Source organism: Chaetodon auriga, chromosome 2 (genome assembly GCF_051107435.1).
Source record: "Chaetodon auriga isolate fChaAug3 chromosome 2, fChaAug3.hap1, whole genome shotgun sequence".
NCBI classification, from domain to species: domain Eukaryota; kingdom Metazoa; phylum Chordata; class Actinopteri; order Chaetodontiformes; family Chaetodontidae; genus Chaetodon; species Chaetodon auriga.
The window spans coordinates 30,963,819-30,985,621 of NC_135075.1; the positions used below are offsets into that span (position 1 = coordinate 30,963,819).

Genomic DNA, 21,803 nt, shown 5'->3' on the forward strand with positions numbered 1-21,803 from the left:
GTTGCAGAGCAGTCGTTAAGTACCACCTGGCTGTAGTGCTGAGTAGAAATTACAGATAAGTAAGATGTCCACTCAGTGCAGAGCTATGATCCAGGTGGAATTTATGCATATTGATGTTGCACTAATAGAGTATTCATTAGTCATTAGCCGTAGTCAAGCTGTCAAATCAATGAGTAGTAACAAGCCAGAGCCAAAGCAAACCCCTTGTTAAACAGCCATACTACACACCGGAGGATAAAATCGTCGCCATAAATCTGAGACAGAGATGCCAGAAACTCAGAGTCGATATCTTACCACACCGTTACTGGAAACTGGCTTCACAGTGCAGTGAAGTTAGAAGTTTTACAGTGTGTGGGACGTACTCGCACACCCAGAAATGATCTCAGCTCCACATTCATTTTTCCCCTTCACTTAATGTTCAGTGGAAAGAAATGTGAACATTTCAGCATAATCCAGTGAGTCTGTTCATCTGTATCATTTTAGAGACAGAGACAACATCTTTACTGTATTGTTATGTAGATGTTCTGTCACCAGTTTATGACCTGAGCCCCTTTAACATTTTCTGACAGAGCAGGTACAGTATAAAGAAAAGCCAGATAAATGTCAGATTCTTGTGATTGTTTTTGATTTGTGGTTATATTTGGGGCTCATCCTCCACCTGTATATGAACTGTTCAGTCATTGAATCAAACCCCGAGTGAGTGCCGTCGTCTTGAGGACACAGTCCCAGAATTGTTCATTTCAATTCACTTATTGTTGGTTTCTAATAATGTTTCTCATGTTAAAAAGTGAAAATGACATGACCCACATTTGCAGTTATGTTTTTAAACAGAAGACATAAGCAACACCTGTAAAAATGACCATATTAGCATCCCTATATGCAGTCCAGTCCCAGCCAATGGCACACTGGTTCACAGTCTGACACAGCTGAATATGACTCTGTATGGTGAAAGCCACCGTGCTTATTGTGTTATAGTACAATCGGTTGGTGTTCCATTGTCCCTGCAATAAGCCACTGAGGGCAACAGCAGGGTCACATGTCCCATTAAAAGGTCTGCACCCCTTTTTTTGATTTGGTTTTCAGAAATACATTTAAACTATGAACATGTTTAGTTTCTGTGCAGGTGCTGAAAGAAGGTTTGGAAGCCAGTGATCCCACCATTGATTGTCTCGTACTCTTTCGGCAGATCGAGGACATGCAGTGGCCTCGAGGCGAGCAGAACATTCCCAGCTCCGTGTGCAGCCTTCCCTGTAAGACCGGCGAGAGGAAAAAGGTGGTGAAAGGAATGCCCTGCTGCTGGCACTGCGAGCCCTGCGACGGCTACCAGTTCCAGTTCGACGAGTTCACCTGTAAGCTCTGCACCTACAACATGAGGCCCAATGCCAACCGCACATCATGCCAGCCTATTCCCATCATTAAACTGGAATGGCACTCACCCTGGGCGGTGATTCCAGTTTTCCTGGCAATGCTTGGGATCATCGCTACAATCTTTGTCATGGCCACTTTCATACGGTACAACGATACACCAATTGTCCGAGCGTCCGGCAGGGAGCTAAGTTACGTTCTCCTGACTGGGATATTTTTATGTTATATCATCACGTTCCTCATGATCGCCAAGCCCGATGTCGGCGTGTGCTCATTCCGAAGGATTTTCCTGGGACTGGGTATGTGCATCAGCTACGCCGCTCTCCTCACCAAAACCAACCGCATCTACCGAATCTTTGAGCAGGGCAAGAAGTCAGTGACGGCGCCCAGGCTGATCAGCCCCACCTCACAGCTGGCAATCACCTCCAGCCTCATCTCAGTCCAGCTGTTGGGGGTGCTCATCTGGTTTGTGGTGGATCCACCCAACACCATCATAGACTATGACGAGCAGAAGACCTTCAACCCGGATCTAGCACGCGGGGTGTTGAAATGTGACATCACGGATCTTCAGATTATCTGTTCGTTGGGTTACAGTATCTTGTTGATGGTGACTTGTACTGTTTACGCGATAAAGACCCGCGGCGTCCCGGAGAATTTTAACGAGGCCAAGCCCATCGGGTTCACCATGTACACCACCTGCATCGTATGGCTGGCTTTTATACCCATTTTCTTCGGCACGGCACAGTCTGCAGAAAAGGTAAGAGCTAGTGGTTGAATGGGTGGATGGAGGATCTGCAGAGATGGATGGAAGGATGGACGGATGGATGGAAGGATGATGGGTGAAACTGTGTCATGTTTGCATGATTTGTATTTTTACAGAAAGAAAACAGAATAATCTTGAAAAATCTGGTCTGTGCAGCTTCCCACATGTGATGAAATTAAATATATATATAACATATCAGTAAAATCTCAAAACAAACATTTCGAAAGTGGGACACTGGCAAAATTTTATAAACAATGCGGCACGGAGGGGCAGCAGTTAGTGCGGGTGCCTCACAGCAAGAAGGTCGCCAGTTCGATCCCCGGGTCGGGCAGGGCCTTTCTGTGTGAAGTTTGCATGTTCTTCCCCTGCATGCGTGGGTTCTCTCCGGGCTCTCCGGCTTCCTCCCACAGACCAAAAACATGCTCATTCGGTTAATTGGTGACACAATTGGTGAAATTGTCCTTGGGTGTGAGTGTGAGTGTGAATGGTTGTCTGTCTATATATGTGGCCCTGCAATCGACTGGCGACCGGTTCAGGGTGTAGCCCGCCTCTCACCCGTTGACAGCTGGGATAGGCTCCAGCCCCCCCACCCGCAACCCCAAAAGGGATAGTCGGTATAGAAGACGAATGAATGAATAATCAATAAGGTTAATCGTTAATGAAAATAATCATCAGTTGGTGTTCTACCCACGTTTTATTACCATCTTGTCTTTTAACAGTTTTCTGCTGTATTTCGATGCATCGTTACAAACAAAGTGCAGTTTGAGAGCCGAGGACACAAACACCAAAACCCCATTTGAACTAAAAAACCTCTCAATGAAACAGAGGAAAGAAAAACAACCCTCTTTTCACAGAGCATCAGATCATAGTTCAGACCTGCATCACAGTGGAGAAACACAAAAGTGATCATAAAAGCAACTCTTCTGCGTGTTTATTGCCTGTTTATCTGTCCTGTCGTGACATCAGGTCATAGATGTTCATCAACCTGTAACATGAATGTTAAATGTTTTGTAAATTAATGCTTAGAGCACAGAGGATGTACATGCTTCATGTCAGTGGAGAAAAAAAAACTGATCATTTTTGAGGAGCTGAAGTCGGTGAGTCTTGTTCCGCAGCCTTTACTCCATCACTTTCATTATTAGCTGCAGGAAATATCTTTAGAAAAACATCCCAAAGCACGCCCTCCATTATGCTGCAGTTACAGATCGCCAACAAACCACAATACAGCAAAAATCCATGTCAAGCAGAGCATTACTGCATCATTCCTACGAGTGACTATCGCTGCTGCGTCCCGTTTCATCAGCCTGAAGGCTTCCAGATGAGCCTGGTACGTCTAGAGAAAATAATCTCATTGGTGCAGAGAGAGGACGGCTTTGATATGAAACTCAATGATCCACATTTTGCAGATTCTAATTCAGTTCTAATGTTCTTGTTTTGTTTTACTAGTGTAGGACTCCACATGAAATTTAAGGCTTGTTGTTGGTGAAACATTTCCTCAGATGAGTTTGTCACCAGCTGAGAGGTTACTGGGTTTCATGAAGCAATTACCGTGTGGACATTTAATAAAGGTCCCAGGTGTTGAGGTGTGTGTTCGCAGGTGGTTACGCTCTTCAGAGCCTCAGTGTGACTGTGCTGTTGTTTTGGGGTTATGACAGGTTATTAAAGCTCCCAGAGGCCAACACGATTAGCTAATTTTCACCAAACGCCAAAGGCCGAAACTGAATTTTGTTTTCATGTGAGGAAAGTCATGTTTGGAAAAGTTTAAAGGTTCCAGCCATAATTGCATGACCTTTACGTCTTATCACAATTTTATGGAAACTGTTGCTACACGAAATGAGTCTCTGTGAAATGTGAAATGCAATCTGCTGAGCAGTGCTAATAAGCTTTAGCCAAACTCCATCAGGCCCTGCATGGACAAATAATGATTATGTGAGCTCAGTTCAACTGGTTTGTGTCCCCACTGATCTGTTTCACTGGTTTGTTGTTTCAGGATACTTAAAAACGTTCATTAGTCATTATGTGACTCTGTTAATGACATTTTACCACTCGTTAGTGTTTGTTCAGTCAGTTACACACATTTCTCTATACAGAGTTCGCTTTTTAAAAGCTCTTCACGGTTTTAAACATGCAGCTCTGAACAAAAAGTAATTCCACAAAACTCAACCAAAGCCAAAACACACATCACAAGATCAACTGCATGAAAACTCACCTGTTGATCAACACCTGTTGGGACCTGACTCGTCAGTCAGGTCCCAACAGGTGTTGATCAAAGTGCTCACAGAGACATTTAAAATACAATTCAAGTAATTAAAAGATAAACAGACGAGATTAATTTAACTGTATCATTATATTAATAACTGAGGGACTGAAATGCAGTTGTGAAAAGGTGGATCTGTCATTTAAAAGAGGTGACAGAGTCTGATCAGAGGATCCGAAGGTCTGATGTAGAGTCTGGACTCAGCAGATCAGAGTTGGAAGAGCCAATGAGAGTCTTCAAATCAAGTCTATATTTAACTGGTAACCAGTGACAGGCCAGTACAGCAGAGCAGGGGAGGTGTGGCCTCTCTTCTTGGTACCAGAAATGGTCATGATCAGCGATACGAACAGCAGAACATTTCCATCCAGTCTTTCACATCCTCGACTGAACGTTAGGTTTTTTGGGGAAGTATAGCAGCGTGTCGTCAGTGTAGCATCAATAAACGATGTTGAACTTTCTAAAAACAGAGACCAGTGGAAGCATATGAGATCAAACCGGATGGATCGTGCTGTAGTTTGTGTCGCAGAAATTGCTGCAGTATGCTTCAATTGTCTTTATCATCCTTCTTTTTCACGTCTGTCCGCCGTCTCTCACCTCCTTCACTCACCTCTCAGTCTTTTGTGAAGTGAAGTGAGGAGCTCAGCATTGTGTGGCCCAGTTGCCGCTCTGTGCATTGTTATTTGTAGAAGTAAACTTCAGGCTAATTTACAATTATTTTGTGTTATTGTAGGTCTTGAACGTACATGTAAGAGTTCTTAAAATAGTGTGTAACGTGTGAAGCGGTTGATGAAGTCACTGAATCCTCAAAGCATGAACGGCCTGCACAGTTTAGTCCAACCTGACTGCTGAGGAGCTGACGGTGTGACAACTTCTGAAAAACTGAACTCAGCTTTGAGAAAATGTCCGTGACAAATTGTAAAAACCTGTAAAAAAGAAAGTGTGTCAGGTCAGGCTTACACGCTTCTCATCATGCAATGAACTTCTGTGGCATTAGACTGAATTTAAATTGCATTTTGATGAAGTACAAATATCCTCATAATACCTAAGGTGCCTGTGATTGAAGTTTTGGTACAGAGCTGTAAACCCAGCCGGCGGCAGAGATTAAGCCAGTTCTGCTGTTCCTGGAGGAGGATATTTGTGTTATCGGGGGCCCAGGTGAGAGCGTCCGGCCTGACACTGTGAGCTCTGGGTTTGATCTCTGAGTCATTGGAAAGACTAAGCCTCTCTGCTTGGCACTCAGCATTAAAGAGGCGGATTGGGGTAAAGCCCTCTGATGGACTTGTGTCCTGTCCACAGGGATACACTTGTCCACCTAAACTGCTTCAGGCCACAGAGGCAGCAGATAAGCTGCTAACAGTGCTGTCAGTGCTCGCTGAGGGGAATCCTGCAGCAAACTCATACAGCCTGAACAGCACGTCAGCAAGGTGCTGGACTTTCGTCATCGACCTGTACAAGACGCCACACGTTTGTCCTAAAGGGGAACATGATTGGACGGTTGTCCTGCTTTTGCTTCTCATGCGTCTGTTAATAGAAAAATCACACATCTGCTGGAAGGTTCATCTGCTTTCACACCACAAACAAACCGTTTTGTTTGATTCGCTGTCAGCTACGACGCTTTCAGAAGCGAATCGCTGCTTTCAGTCGCTCACCGCCGTCTCTGATCCAAATAACAATAAAGTTAGTCAGTTTGGAGGAGCTAACGTCGTAACAGCAGCTGAAAACAAAGAGGCTCGTCGCAGCTTTACAGACATCAGCTCTCCTCCAATGACACGCTGCCACAGGTTTCAAGTAGTATGGAAACAGGAAGTAAAACGCTGAAAGGTGACAAAGTTACAGCCACTTTTTGTAATAAATACAACTTAAAGGTGAGAAAATATATCTCATTCGGAACAGAAAGAAGCAGAATTTCTCTACATTATTGATTAAATATGATGAAAATGTTTTATTTTTTCAACAATTAAAGAATAATTGAATGACCTTCTGGGTGGTGGTTAGAACTGCAGATGGAAAGCAGAAATACTCACATTACAATCACATTATTAGTCATTAAACAGGTTGTCCCCCTCTGTAAACTCCTGCTGGAAGATGGAAAACGAAGCCGCTGTAGAGGTGGAAAAAAGAACCTTTGAATATTAGGTGACTAATGATGTTTGTGTCAGGTGTTTCTTAATTAATAGGTCTCATAAATAAGATTAGAAAGGGCAGTTTCTCTTATATGGGGGGGAGTTTTTTTCTTATATGGGGGGGAGTTTCATCTGTAATGGAAAAGGATGATAAAAGACTTTGCAGCAGACAGAAAGCAGGAGGTCGATAAGAGATCTGTGGGGAAGCCACAAGATAAAGCCAGAAAGTACAGAGCGATCTGCAGAGGAGTAAATTGGGAGACTGGGGAGGAAAAGGGAAGGAAAGCACAGCGTGATCTGTGTCAGGAGGAGAAAGGAGAACGAATGGAGAGGAGGAGAATAACGGAGACGAAAAGAAACAGAGAAAACAACAGAGAACAAGAGAGGCAGAGCGCGAGGGGGGGAGGAGAGAGAAGAGGGGGGAGAGAGAGAGGAGGGAGGGTGAGAGAGAGAGGGGAAAGAGAGAGCAGAGGGGGGAGAGGAGAACAAATGGAGAGGAAGAGAATAACAGGGAGACGAGAAGAAACAGAGAAAACAACAGAGAACAAGAGAGTCAGAGAGTGGGGGGGAGTCAGGAGGGGGGAGTGAGAGATGTATGTGACAGGTATTCAGAGAGAGAGGGGGGAGAGAGAGAGGGGAAGGGGGGGAGGGGGGAGACGGGGGGCGTTTGTGACAGGTATTCAGATGGGGGAGGAGAGGGGAGAGATAGAGGAGAAAGAGAGAGGAGGGAGGGAGAGACAGAGGAGAAAGAGAGAGGAGGGAGGGAGAGACAGAGGAGAAGGAGAGAGGAGGGAGGGAGAGACAGAGGAGAAAGAGAGAGGAGGGAGGGAGAGACAGAGGAGAAAGAGAGAGGAGGGAGGGAGAGACAGAGGAGAAAGAGAGAGGAGGGAGGGAGAGACAGAGGAGAAAGAGAGAGGAGGGAGGGAGAGACAGAGGAGAGATGTGGTTTTAAACGTTCTTTCTCTCTTTGCTTCCATCACTTTAGTCCAGATAACTACATACATGTGTTTGTTCTGTGTGTGTGTGTGTGAGAGAGAGAGAGAGAGAGAGAGAGAGAGGCTGGACGTCAGCAGGCAGCTGAGTGGAGCAGAGACATTGTGGCCTTTGCTGCTTGTCATTACCCACCTGGCCTGAGACGAACAGAATACAGATGAGGAGCGAGGAAGAGGCTACACACACACACACACACACACACACACACACACGCACACACGCACACACTGAAGCACATACCTTACACATGCAAACACACACTGGCAGACAGCAAGTCAGAGAGCATGAAGGCAGGAGAGGAGAGGAGAGGAGAGGGGAGGGGAGGGGAGGGGAGGGGAGGAGGCCCCTGGTCCGTTCAGGAGGCCAGTTTGAGGAGCACAAGGACCAAAACACTCACAGAGCGGGAAAGGAGGCATGATGGGAGAGCAGGTAGTTAGCTCGCTACTAAACTGTAATTATGGGAACAGAACTGCTTCAGGTGCATCAGCGCCTCCTGCTGGACTGGAGGAGGATAGATCCTGGTTTACCTGGAGTCCACAAAACAAAGAGGTCAGATCTGATCCTGATACGAGACAGTCGAGCAGTCTGCGCTCACCAACCAACAACAGTCCTGCTGAAGAGGCCAGTTCTTCACACACACACACACACACACACACACACACACACCTCTGCGTGCTACAGTGCAGCTTTTGTAATGTGAAATAATGCAGAGGGATTAGCGTCTGTGTGCTAAACGGGTCCTTTCTCACAGTGATGGAAGCTGTTTGCTTCACCCTGAAGAGGATTTGCTGTATCTGAGTGTAACACAGGTGTGTCGTCTCTGACGTGAACGCTTTGACGGACTCGTTCAGGATTTGGCTTTAAGTTCAGGCTCCTGGCTGACAAACGGCAAAAAACGCTACAGTCTAAAGGTGAGGTGTGTTTACCTGCATCGCACAGCCAAAGGGAAAATCCTCCTCAGATCAGCATCATCTGAACAATCCAGGGAGGTCACATGGTGTCCTACAGGAAGTCCTGTTCTTCAGGTGAACGACTAACTGGAGGCAGGGCTTTGGATCCAGGTCCAGGTCCAGGTCCAGGTCCAGGCGCAGGCGCAGGCGCTCTGCTAGGTAAAAGAAAGATGGCCGCCTGCTCGCCGCTGTGAAAAACGATGTCGTCTACAAGCCTCATCTGTGAAACAGGAAGTGTTTTATCATCGTCCGATAAGAATGAGTTTTATTAGCACGAGTTTTAACGGCGGCTTCTCATACACGGCGGCGTCCTGTCTGCGGTTTCGTGTTTGTCTCGTGCACACTCTGATGTGTCGGCGCTTCATGAATAAATCAGTGCTTTCTTCTCGTTTCCCAGGAGGGTCGTACGTCTCCTGATGCAAAACACCAAGGTCAGACAGCGGAGACTTGTTGGTGTCATTAAGGCTTGAACCGCCGCCTTCCAACCTGATTTAACTGTTTTTAGGTGGAGTCACTCACTTATATGGAGAGGATGGAGCGATGTGCAGGGTGGAGGAAGGTTCAGAGGGAGGGCAGAGGGGAGGACAATATTTGCAATGCTAATATCATTTCTTCATGCAGCATGCGTTTTATGGCATCCATTAATGTTTGTGTTTTCCACCTGTCTCTCCTCCTCCTCCTCCTCCTCCTCCTCCTCCTCTCTCCTCGCTTGTCATCACTTCCTTTTCTCTCGTCTCCTCTCATGTTTTATGACTTTACTCCCACTCCTCCTCTCGCCGGCTCCTCGCTGTGAGCAGACAGGCTTCGTCTTGTGTTTCATGGCTCTGTGGATGCTGATGCTGCTGCTCTGTCAGTCAGTGCTGCGGCGCGATGGGATGGATCATCACGGCGACGCTCGTGTTCCTCAGTCCTGTAGACTCTGCTCGAGGGTTTCACGCGTTCACGTTCCCTCAGGATGAACAGCAGACACCGAACGCCAGCGTGCTAGTGTCGAGCATGTTAGCACGCTGATGTTAGCATTTAGCTAAAAACACCACTGAGCTGCCAGCATGGCCGCAGACTCTCTTCTTGGTTTTCAGTAGTCGGGACTGCTGCTGTTCTTTATTAATGAACACACACAGAATTATATTCACATCTGGAATAATGAGAAAACCTCTTTCCTCTCGGTCTCTGCTCAAACACACAGCTTTCATTTTGTCAGATTTGAGATTTCTGCCTTCACTCCAACACAGTGGAAGTGAGTGGACTTCAGTTTGTTCTGAAATATGACATTTTAAGGATTCAGCATCGACCTGACGTCCTCTCAGAAACACATTTTTTACGCTGCTTTCTGCAAAAAGTAAGAAAACTTATCAACAGTGATAATTTAGTGTGAACAGAAACTTTAAATACAAATATTTCAGAGAACGCAGTGTTTCTCTCACTGCAGCGTTCTGGGTCTGCTTTCCTGAAGTTGCCGCATGTTGAGCTTTCAGGGCCACCATACAGTTGTGCAGACCACACACACACACACACACACACACACACACACACACACACAGTCAGGGCTGCAGCTGCTGCCTGTGGTCTGAGGTTGTCTTTAATATTATTGCCAAGGTAAGGAACATGACCTCTTGGTTGGGGCCCAGCTGTGCAGCAGCCTCACATAAATCACAGAGTTATTCGTCTCTGAAGACGTCTGCAGTGTTTCACTGGACGTCTGCTGGGCCGAGCTTTCCCGTTTCTCCAGCGTCTAAATGGAAATCTGAAGAGCAGCGGGTCTGTTTCAGTCATCGGTTCATCAGTGTAGCTGCACATGTGCAGTCAGTCAGGACCTGAGTGTTCAGACCGTTTGGATGGAGCCTCTGGAGGAGTCATAAGGAAACACCTGACGCATTTCTAGCAAACTTCTCAGAGCAGGAAGTCAGTCCTGATTGGCCGACTGTCAGAGGTGGAAGTAAACTTGTTTGAGAGGATGCAGCTCTGTTATTAGCCTGAGTCGGATAATCTGCTATTTTCATTTAAATAAAGGTCACAGTTATTCTTTGAAATGCTTGACCTTCAGTCTGTGGTGAGGTGGCTGATGCTGCCTTAAAGAGTTCGTCTTGTCATGAACGTTGGCATCATATTAGCATATGTAACCTTGCTAGGTAAGTGACTTATCTGTACAGGGACATCATATTTTCTACTTTGCTGCTGTGAGTGCTGGAAACAGTGATGTCTCACTCTGTCCCAGGATCAGTCCTGCAGGACTCTGAATGCCAAAAAGCCATCATGTTAACAGACAGATGAAACCAGCAATGTCAAAGCTTTTCCAGCTGGACGGTAAGGATGCTGTATGAGCCTCACGTTAGCTTTTAGATACTCATCCTGATCTCTGCTGGTAACAACATCGGACCAATGACGCTTAGCATCGCACCAGTGACGCTTAGCATAGGACCAGTGACGCTTAGCATAGGACCAGTGACGCTTAGCATCGCACCTGTGACTCTTAGCATAGCACCAATGACGCTTAGCATAGGACCAGTGACGCTTAGCATAGGACCAGTGACGCTTAGCATCGCACCTGTGACTCTTAGCATAGCACCAATGACGCTTAGCATAGGACCAGTGACGCTTAGCATAGGACCAGTGACGCTTAGCATAGGACCAGTGACGCTTAGCATCGCAACAGTGACGCTTAGCATAGGACCAGTGACGCTTAGCATCGCACCTGTGACTCTTAGCATAGCACCACTGACGCTTAGCATAGGACCAGTGACGCTTAGCATAGGACCAGTGACGCTTAGCATCGCACCTGTGACTCTTAGCATAGCACCAATGACGCTTAGCATAGGACCAGTGACGCTTAGCATAGGACCAGTGACGCTCAGCATAGGACCAGTGACGCTTAGCATCGCAACAGTGACGCTTAGCATAGGACCAGTGACGCTTAGCATCGCACCTGTGACTCTTAGCATAGCACCAATGACGCTTAGCATAGGACCAGTGACGCTTAGCATAGGACCAGTGACGCTCAGCATCGCACCTGTGACTCTTAGCATAGCACCAATGACGCTTAGCATAGGACCAGTGACACTTAGCATAGGACCAGTGACGCTTAGCATCGCAACAGTGACGTTTAGCATCGCAGCTACGACTCTTAGCATTGCAGCTATGATGTTTACCATTGTGCCATTGATGCTTAGAATCGTACCAGTTATGTTTAGCATTGCAGTGTGACGACATGCACGGACTCTTAACTGCATTTCCTGTTTTATTTTGTAGTAGCCTCCTAATGCTTTTTTGTAAATTTACTTCCTGTCTTTGTTCTGTTTCCTGCCAGTGTCACTTACCACCTGTTCTCAATCATCTAATCAGTGCCCGGTATTGATAGCTCTGGCGATGAAGCTCGTCTTCGTCTTCAGAATGGACTTCTCTCTGTTGGTGCTTGTTGACGTTTCTGTCTCTACCTCGTGTTTTTTGTCTCGCTCGTCCCTGAAGTCGTTTCTCTTTTGACCTTTTGGACTCAGAGTGTATGTTTGATCCCTGGAGCTCTGACTCTTCATCGTTTGTGTCGTTACACACATTTTGTCACACAGCGTAGAAAAGCCAGCAGGGGTTTCATGATGATCATAGATCACACTGAACACCCGTCAGTCCTCTCCGTCATCAGACACAACGCTCTGCTGAGGTTTTATTGTATTTTTGTTCTTTATTGTCTTTATTATTATGGATTCTGTACATCGATGCTTCCTCTTCTGAACGGAAGGCATCATGTGCTGATTATAAAACCCTCTGAGGCTTGTGATGTGGGGCTATAAAAACACAGTTTCCATATGAAACATGCAGCAGCATGTCCACTACTTACAGAATTTTAGACGTCCTGCCGTGTGTCAAACAGATGAGGTTTTTATAGCTTAAGAAGGACGCAGTGAGAGGCTGGAGGAGAGGAAGACAAGGCGGCTAAGTGCTCAGAGAGCAGATGCACTGATAGCAGCTCTCGGTACGAGATGAAGACGGTTTCTGATGTAACGGAGTGAAGAGATGAAGACATGAAGGGCGACAGAGACATGGGGAGACGTTCGAGGAGACAGAAACTCAAAGACAAGCCGACAGACCGAAGCCAGCAGAGACGGTCGCTGCAAAGTCAACTTCTAACGCTGTCAGTCAGCAGCACTCCAGACGAAGGCTGGAGGACGGGCACACAGACAGAATCCACATCTGAACTTAAGTCTGTAACCTGATCGGCATCATGCGAGTCCAGGGGGGGCCAGTCCAGTCCAGCAAACCAGCTGATAGGAGACATGAGGAGTGAAGATTTGGGTTTATTCACTGTAGTTCAGTGTTTCAGTGACCAGTTTGTGACCTCGTGGCCGGAGACACATTTTCGTCCCTCGAGTGGACGGAAGCGAGTCTCCAGCTGTCGTTGTAAGTCAACGTGCTGAAGGCCTTGTTACAGTTGGAGCTCATTAATGTGCGAGCAGAGACTTTGACTGAGCTGCAGCAGCTAACATTAAATCCATGTTGTAGTGTAGAAGTGACAGTGACGTGTTCTGGTTCACCTGCTCAACTCGACTGAAAGCCGTGACGACTCACTGAACATGGAGACCAGCGCCCGCCTCATCGTGGTGTTTCACAGGCTTTCATCAGCTGACTTCCATCTAAACAGATCAAGCTGTGTGTTTCACTGAGAGCAGCAGATTGGATTATAGTCCCATATAAAATACAACATCAGTGAGGCAGAAAGGCCAATCTGTCAGACACAAACACACGGCCATAAACAGGACGTTCAGACGTCTGGAATCAGCTGTTTCATTCATGTTTCTGTCCCTCAATAACAGCTCATTTAACGGATTCAAACTGTTTCATTCACACACCAAGTGTGTTAAAATACTTTTGGCCTCAAAAGAAGAAAATTAGATGATTAAAACTTCGATGCTGAATTTGTTTCGTGTTCACACTGAACAGCTTCAGACAGCTGCCAGGAAGTTTTCATAAGGTGGCACGGTGGCACGGTGGCAACACTGTCGCCTCACAGCAAGAAGGTCCCAGGTTCGATTCTCGCTGCGGGCCACCATGCCTTTGGTGCCTGCTGCTCGAGGAGGGCCTTTCTGTCTGGAGTTTGCATGTTCTCCCCGTGTTCACCTGGGGTATCCTCCGTAAAATATACCCCCACTAAAAACATGCAAGAAGATCACCACCTGACCAATGGTGACGCCGAAGATGGGTCCCCGGGCGCCGGTCTGGCTGCCCACCGCTCCTGGTCTGCCGCGGAGGAGGGACGAGGGGAATGTCTCCCCCCGATTCTTCTTCTTCTCTCTGGGATTGGTCAGTTCATCCAGAGCTGACCTGAGAGCAGCCTTCTGTTGGTGCTTTACACAGACACAGACAAACCCAACACACACACACACACACACACACACACACACACACACACACACACACACACACACACACAGCCTCTTAAAGCTCAACCTTAGAATACACACAGTTGGAACAGGAACACACACATTGTGGATTTTACTGCTGATAGTTTAACTCCATGCAGCTGAGAATACTGTGATAGAAGGACTGTAAGTACCTTCCTGTACGAGTCCTTTTACTGAGGACTTCTTCCAGCACTGACACATGCAAACACACACACACACACACACACAGAGCTGGACATATTGCGTGAGTACAGGCTGCAGCATGATTAATGACATGGTCAAATATAGCTGCTGCGAGTGTGTGTGTGTGTGTGCGTGCGTGCGTGCGTGCGTGCGTGCGTGCGTGCGTGCGTGCGTGCGCGCGCGCGCGCGCATGTCAGCCAGGACTGACCGGCCGACAGACACATTTGCATTTTACATCACAGTCAGATCATCAGATCACAGTCAGATCACAGTCAGATCATCAGATCACAGTCAGATCATCAGATCACAGTCAGATCACAGTCAGATCACAGTCAGATCATCAGATCACAGTCAGATCATCAGATCACAGTCAGATCACAGTCAGATCATCAGATCACAGTCAGATCATCAGATCACAGTCAGATCACAGTCAGATCACAGTCAGATCATCAGATCACAGTCAGATCATCAGATCACAGTCAGATCACAGTCAGATCATCAGATCACAGTCAGATCACAGTCAGATCTCGTCCATGCTCTATATGATACGATGATGACGTGACGACCTCTGAACGTTTCTGTCTGTCAGCTCTCGTTTGAGCTGTGTCACCCTCAGCCGATGTCATTAATGTGTATCTGTGCTGCTTCGGTCTGACGATGTTCTATCGTCGTTTCATCTGCGGCTCAGCAGCTCAGCGAAGACGGCTGGTCAACGTCATGTTCAGGAGCCGCCATCAGATTTCATCCTTGTTCAGTTTTCTGATGACAGAAGCAGAAAAATATGGAAATGAGATCGACTGACCCTGCACTGAGCTGTTAGAACACAGCAAGGATGACCACACCGCCATTCTTCCTCTCTCACACAACAAAACAGAAAGGCATCATGGGATCATTGTGTGTTTTCACTCACTTAGCGCCTCATTTACACCTGCTGTTAACATGGAATCTGCGTCCAGATACGTCACCTGGTGTCCTCATCATCCTCACTGAGACCAGATCTCTGTCGAGGTGGCTGCAGACCAGCACCAGACTCCCTTCAAAGATCACAAAGTTTTGGGAGTTGTTGAGTTAGAGGAAGCTTTTAAACTTAATGAAGTGCCGTCTTCCACAGATTCTACATTAACTGTCCCCTCTTGTACATTCGGCTCATGTGAGACGTTGATTTATTCCTTCCCGTGTCTAAAACTTACCGTGTAGTTTGTGTGTTGCAGTGCAGGCTCCTCTGTGACGAGGTGGATTATCTGCCTCCTTAACAGCAGATCAGCTGCACAGATGACAGCAACATGTCACACACTCACTTACTTCTTACTGCATATCTTTCATCTCCACACGTCTTCCTGTCAGTTGTCACACAGTTCTGTTGGACAAGGCGTCTTTTGGTGCTTTCATGGCACAGATGATCAGTAATTAGAGGCCTGTCTCTTTCAGCCTCGCATTTATTTTACGATAGCTAAAAACAAACATCTGTGCGTCGTGTCGCCTCCAGGTGGCGGCGTGTTGTGCAGTTTGAGATCCAAACACCATGTGACCCAGACTCCCTCCAGCCAATCACACGTCCAGATAATTTGTCCTTCTACTGAAACCGCACCGTCCCTGCGGGTGTGTGAGGTGAGACAGTTGGCGGGAATCGTCTTTTTATCTCATGCCTGCGTTAGTGATCTCTCTGTGGCGAGCAGCTCATCAGCTGACAGCGGCGTGAGGAACAGAAGACGCTCTGGTACTTTAAGTCACATCCCTGATGTCTGTGGTCCGTAATGGAATCCGGTTCCTTCTCCAGAGGAGTCCATTACACAAATGAGACTGCATGGACAAACAGCGAGTGCTGTAAATTGCCTTTTGTTGCCGAGCGGTTCACCCACAGGGAGACGAGACGCAGCCTGCGACAGATCCATGAGACTCGACTCACATGCTGCGAGTTTCTCTGTGCACACACACGAACGACGAGTGTGTGACAAACCTCGTGTTTTCAAAGAGTGAACGCAGCAGTCTGACATGTTCAGGACTGATTACTGAGTCAAAGTGGACCGAACAGTTTATCTGAGGTGAGTCATCCAAACAGGGTGATCCTCTGGAGCAGATGGTTCCTTTGTTCTGGAGCCGGAGGAGCAGATGGTTGGATGGATGGATCCTGTTTGTGGATTTCAGCTCTGCCTTCAACACCATCGTCCCAACTCTGCTTCAGGAGAAGCTCTCCCAGCTGAGCGTGCCTGACTCCACCTGCAGGTGGATCACAGACTTCCTGTCTGACAGGAAACAGTGCGTGAAGCTGGGGAAACACTTCTCCGACGCTAAGACCATCAGCACCAGATCCCCCCAGGGCTGTGTTCTTTCTCCTCTGCTCTTCTCCCTGTACACAAACAGCTGCACCTCCAGTCACCAGTCTGTCAAGCTCCTGAAGTTTGCGGACGACACCACCCTCATCGGACTCATCTCTGATGGCGACGAGTCCACATACAGGTGGGAGGTTGACCATCTGGTGACCTGGTGCGATCAGAACAACCTGGAGCTAAATGCTCTAAAGACAGTGGAGATGGTTGTGGACTACAGGAAGAACTCAGCCTCACCCACCCCCATCACCCTCTGTGACTCCACTATTGACACTGTGGAGTCTTTCCGCTTCCTGGGAACTATCATCTCCCAGGACCTCAAGTGGGAGCCGAACATCAGCTCCCTCATCAGGAAAGCACAGCAGAGGATGTTCTTCCTACGGCAGCTGAAGAAATTCAGCCTGCCAAAGACAATGATGGTGCACTTCTACACAGCCATCATCGAGTCCATCCTCACCTCCTCCATCACTGTCTGGTACGCTGCTGCCACCGCCAAGGACAAGGGCAGACTGCAGCGTGTCATTCGGTCTGCAGAGAAGGTGATTGGCTGCAATCTCCCATCTCTTCAGGACCTGTACGCCTCCAGGACCCTGAGGCGTGCAGAAAAGATTGTGGCTGATCCCTCTCACCCCGGACACAAACTCTTTGAGTCACTCCCCTCTGGCAGGAGGTTGCGGTCCATCAGGACCAAAACCTCACGCCACAAGAACAGTTTTTTCCCGTCTGCTGTCAGCCTTACCAACAAGGCCCGGAACCCCCCCGACACCCTTCACATTCCACCTCGGACTCATTCTGTCACATTGAGTGATATAAATATAACTCTATGCGTTACATTAACGCTCAACTGGGACTTCTTTCTGAAAAACAGACTGTGTTTCTAACAATAACAGACTTGTGTATATATATTTAAATTGTTATATTTTATGCTCTTATTTTAGTAGATGTGTCATGCACCAATTTCACCAGAAAAAATTCCTAGTATGTGTAAAAGCGTACATGGCAATAAAGCTTTTTCTGATTCTGATTCTGATTCTGATTCTGATCCTTTGTTCTTGAGCCGGAGGAGCAGAAGGTTCCTTTGTTCTGGAGCTGGAGGAGCAGATGGTTCCCCTGTTCTGGAGCTGGAAGAGCAGATGGTTCCCCTGTTCTGGAGCTGGAGGAGCAGAAGGTTCCCCTGTTCTGGAGCCGGAGGAGCAGAAGGTTCCTTTGTTCTGGAGCTGGAGGAGCAGAAGGTTCCCCTGTTCTGGAGCCGCAAGAGCAGATGGTTCCTTTGTTCTGGAGCTGGAGGAGCAGAAGGTTCCCCTGTTCTGGAGCTGGAGGAGCAGATGGTTCCTTTGTTCTGGAGCTGGAGGAGCAGATGGTTCCCCTGTTCTGGAGCCGGAGGAGCAGATGGTTCCTTTGTTCTGGAGCCGGAGGAGCAGATGGTTCCTTTGTTCTGGAGCCGGAGGAGCAGATGGTTCCCCTGTTCTGGAGCTGGAAGAGCAGATGGTTCCCCTGTTCTGGAGCTGGAGGAGCACTGCCAGACAAACCTGGACCTCAGCTCAGCTTCTGGTCGTCCTGATGGGATGGACGTGTTGACATCGACACATTACTCCTCACAGACAGTTGTACTGTGAAGTCACTAATTACTTTCAAATAACTCGTAACATGTTACTGTTCCTTTGAATGGAACACTGGTGAACAGACTGAGAGCAGGACGGAGAGGAAGTGGAAGAAAGTTTGTTTTCACGCCTCACTTCCTGTGATGTTCTCACTTCACTTCCTCTCCTCCACCTCTCCTCCACTGTTCCTCCACCTCTCCTCCTCCGCTCCTCCTCCGCTCCTCCACCTCTCCTCCTCTGCTCCTCCTCCGCTCCTCCACCTCTCCCCCTCCGCTCCTCCACCTCTCCTCCACCTCCCCCCCTCTGCTCCTCCTCCGCTCCTCCACCTCTCCTCCACCTCTCCCCCTCTGCTCCTCCACCTCTCCTCCACCTTTCCTCCACCTCTCCTCCTCCGCTCCTCCACTGCTCCTCCACCTCTCCTCCTCCGCTCCTCCACTTCTCCCCCTCCGCTCCTCCACCTCTCCTCCTCCGCTCCTCCACCACTCCTCCACCACTCCTCCACCGCTCCTCCACCTGCCCTCCACCTGTCCTCCACCTCTCCACCTCCGCTCCTCCTCTGCTCCTCCACCTCTCCTCCACCTCTCCTCCTCTGCTCCTCCACCTCTCCTCCTCCGCTCCTCCGCCGCTCCTCCACCTCTCCTCCACCTCTCCCCCTCTGCTCCTCCTCCGCTCCTCCTCCGCTCCTTCACCTGTCCTCCACCTCTCCTCCTCCGCTCCTCCACTGCTCCTCCACCTCTCCTCCTCCGCTCCTCCACCACTCCTCCACCACTCCTCCACCGCTCCTCCACCTGCCCTCCACCTGTCCTCCACCTCTCCACCTCCGCTCCTCCTCCGCTCCTCCACCTCTCCTCCACCTCTCCTCCTCTGCTCCTCCACCTCTCCTCCTCCGCTCCTCCGCCGCTCCTCCACCTCTCCTCCACCTCTCCCCCTCTGCTCCTCCTCCGCTCCTCCTCCGCTCCTTCACCTGTCCTCCACCTCTCCTCCTCCGCTCCTCCTCCGCTCCTCCACCTCTCCCCCTCTGCTCCTCCACCTCTCCTCCTCCGCTCCTCCACCTCTCCTTCACCTCTCCTCCACCTCTCCTCCTCCGCTCCTCCACCTTTCCTCCACCTCTCCTTCACCTGTCCTCCACCTCTCCTCCACCTCTCCTCCTCCGCTCCTCCACCTCTCCTCCTCCGCTCCTCCACCGCTCCTCCACCACTCCTCCACCGCTCCTCCACCTGCCCTCCACCTGTCCTCCACCTCTGCACCTCCGCTCCTCCTCCGCTCCTCCACCTCTCCTCCACCTGTCCTCCACCTCTCCACCTCCGCTCCTCCTCCGCTCCTCCTCCGCTCCTCCACCTCTCCTCCACCTGTCCTCCACCTCTCCACCTCCGCTCCTCCTCCGCTCCTCCACCTCTCCTCCACCTGTCCTCCACCTCTCCTCCTCCGCTCCTCCTCCGCTCCTCCACCTGTCCTCCACCTGTCCTCCACCTCTCCTCCTCCGCTCCTCCACCTGTCCTCCACCTCTCCTCCTCCGCTCCTCCTCCGCTCCTCCCCTGCTCCTCCCCTGCTCCTCCACGCTCCTCTCATCCATCTCTCTCAGCGCTCTCCGTTTCTCTCAAACATCTTTTTTATCGTAGACGACACTCGGTGACTTCGCCATCAATCTTCCGTCGCTGTCCAAAGCCTCGTAAAAGCTTTCCAGCCTGTCCTCTCCTTTCTTTGTCTCCTCGCTCGTCCCCTCGTCCATTCATCATTTATAGCTCTCTTACCAAAGCTGTCTTCGCACTCATTGTCCACTTCACCTTTTCTCAGCATTCTCCCGCTCATCTTCTCCTCCTCCTTTCTCCCACCCTTTGCCTCCTTTGACAGCCCCGTCGTCCTTTCGCCTCCTCCTTTCTTCACCTGTTTTTCTCTCCTCTCGCTGCTCCTTCTTCCACACTTATCCTTCACTCACACATTTGTCCCTTGTACAGATTTTATTAGCTCTGAGCCAGTTGTATATTTCCTTCTGTGTTAAATCTATTACTGTCCACCAACCTCTGGTGAAACACACAGTGCTGTGGGTGCAGTGGGTGGATGCTGTGGGTGGGTGCTGTGGGTGCAGTGGGTGGGTGCTGTCGGTGGATGCTGAGGGTGGGTGCTGTCGGTGGGTGCTGAGGGTGGGTGCTGTGGGTGGATGCTGAGGGTGGGTGCTGTCGGTGGATGCTGAGGGTGGGTGCTGAGGGTGGATGCTGAGGGTGGGTGCTGTGGGTGCAGTGGGTGGGTGCTGTGGGTGCAGTGGGTGGGTGCTGTCAGTGGGTGCTGTGGGTCGGTGCTGTGGGTGGATGCTGAGGGTGGGTGCTGTCGGTGGGTGCTGTGGGTGGATGCTGAGGGTGGGTGCTGTGGGTGCAGTGGGTGGGTGCTGTGGGTCGGTGCTGTGGGTGGATGCTGAGGGTGGGTGCTGTCGGTGGGTGCTGTGGGTGCTGTGGGTCGGTGCTGAGGGTGGATGCTGTGGGTGGATGCTGAGGGTGGGTGCTGTGGGTGGATGCTGAGGGTGGGTGCTGTGGGTGCTGTGGGTCGGTGCTGTGGGTGGATGCTGAGGGTGGATGCTGAGGGTGGGTGCTGAGGGTGGGTGCTGTGGGTGCTGTGGGTCGGTGCTGTGGGTGGGTGCTGTGGGTCGGTGCTGTGGGTGGATGCTGAGGGTGGATGCTGAGGGTGGGTGCTGTGGGTCGGTGCTGTCGGTGGATGCTGAGGGTGGGTGCTGTGGGTGCTGTGGGTGGATGCTGTGGGTGGATGCTGAGGGTGGGTGCTGTGGGTGCTGTGGGTGGGTGCTGTGGGTCGGTGCTGTGGGTGGATGCTGAGGGTGGGTGCTGAGGGTGGATGCTGAGGGTGGATGCTGTGGGTGGATGCTGAGGGTGGATGCTGAGGGTGGATGCTGTGGGTGGATGCTGAGGGTGGATGCTGTGGGTGGATGCTGAGGGTGGCCTCTCTGCTTCATACAGTCTGTTGATCTTGTCGGTGAGTCCGGGCTCCTGTGGTGCTCCTCATATTGGTGTGTACTCCCTGTACATGTATGAATACATATGAAGACATGTCCACCACACAGACACACACAGACATCCAGTCCACTGACCCCAGTCCCGGGGACTGTCTTTCATTTGTAGAGGACAGTTTGGTTGTGGACAGATGGACAAAATGTCACCGTGCTGCCATCGGTTCAGGAGGACGTCGATCTGAATCCACGTCTGTCTCTGCTGAAACACTTTCACACTGTTTTATGTCTCGTGATGCTTCCAGACTCCAGACTGTCTCCATGTCTTCGTCTGTCCTCTGAACTGAGCTGCTGTTCAAGCTTTAAGTTTCTGCTTTGAACACAAACACAGAAACTCTGGACTCTGCTGCATCATGTGACCATGAGACAGGTTCACCCTCTGTCTGTCTCTGTCTCTGTCTCTGTCACCATGGAGACATGGAGTCATTTCAAACTCTGAATTCATCCACAATCTGACCTTAAATCAGTAAAACGACCTTTAGCTTCAGCTCACGTCAGCAGAATGAAGCCCTTTGATTGGCTGTTTGTCGGCAGAATGAAGCCCTGTGATTGGCTGTTTGTCGGCAGAATGAAGCCCTGTGATTGGCTGTTTGTCGGCAGAATGAAGCCCTTTGATTGGCTGTTTGTCAGCAGAATGAAGCCCTTTGATTGGCTGTTTGTCGGCAGAATGAAGCCCTGTGATTGGCTGTTTGTCAGCAGAATGAAGCCCTTTGATTGGCTGTTTGTCAGCAGAATGAAGCCCTGTGATTGGCTGTTTGTCAGCAGAATGAAGCCCTGTGATTGGCTGTTTGTCGGCAGAATGAAGCCCTGTGATTGGCTGTTTGTCGGCAGAATGAAG

At 49.5% G+C, this 21,803-nt stretch overlaps 1 protein-coding gene across 2 annotated transcripts in view; it reads left to right on the plus strand.

Moving 5' to 3' along the window:
- grm7 (glutamate metabotropic receptor 7) overlaps window positions 1-21,803 on the plus strand; it is a 198,811-nt gene that overhangs the window by 156,860 nt on the left and 20,148 nt on the right. For both annotated transcript variants that reach the window (XM_076746551.1, XM_076746543.1), the window contains exon 8: window positions 1,187-2,122. In XM_076746551.1, coding sequence (XP_076602666.1) covers window positions 1,187-2,122 — 936 coding nt within the window. The remainder of the gene's footprint in view (window positions 1-1,186; window positions 2,123-21,803) is intronic.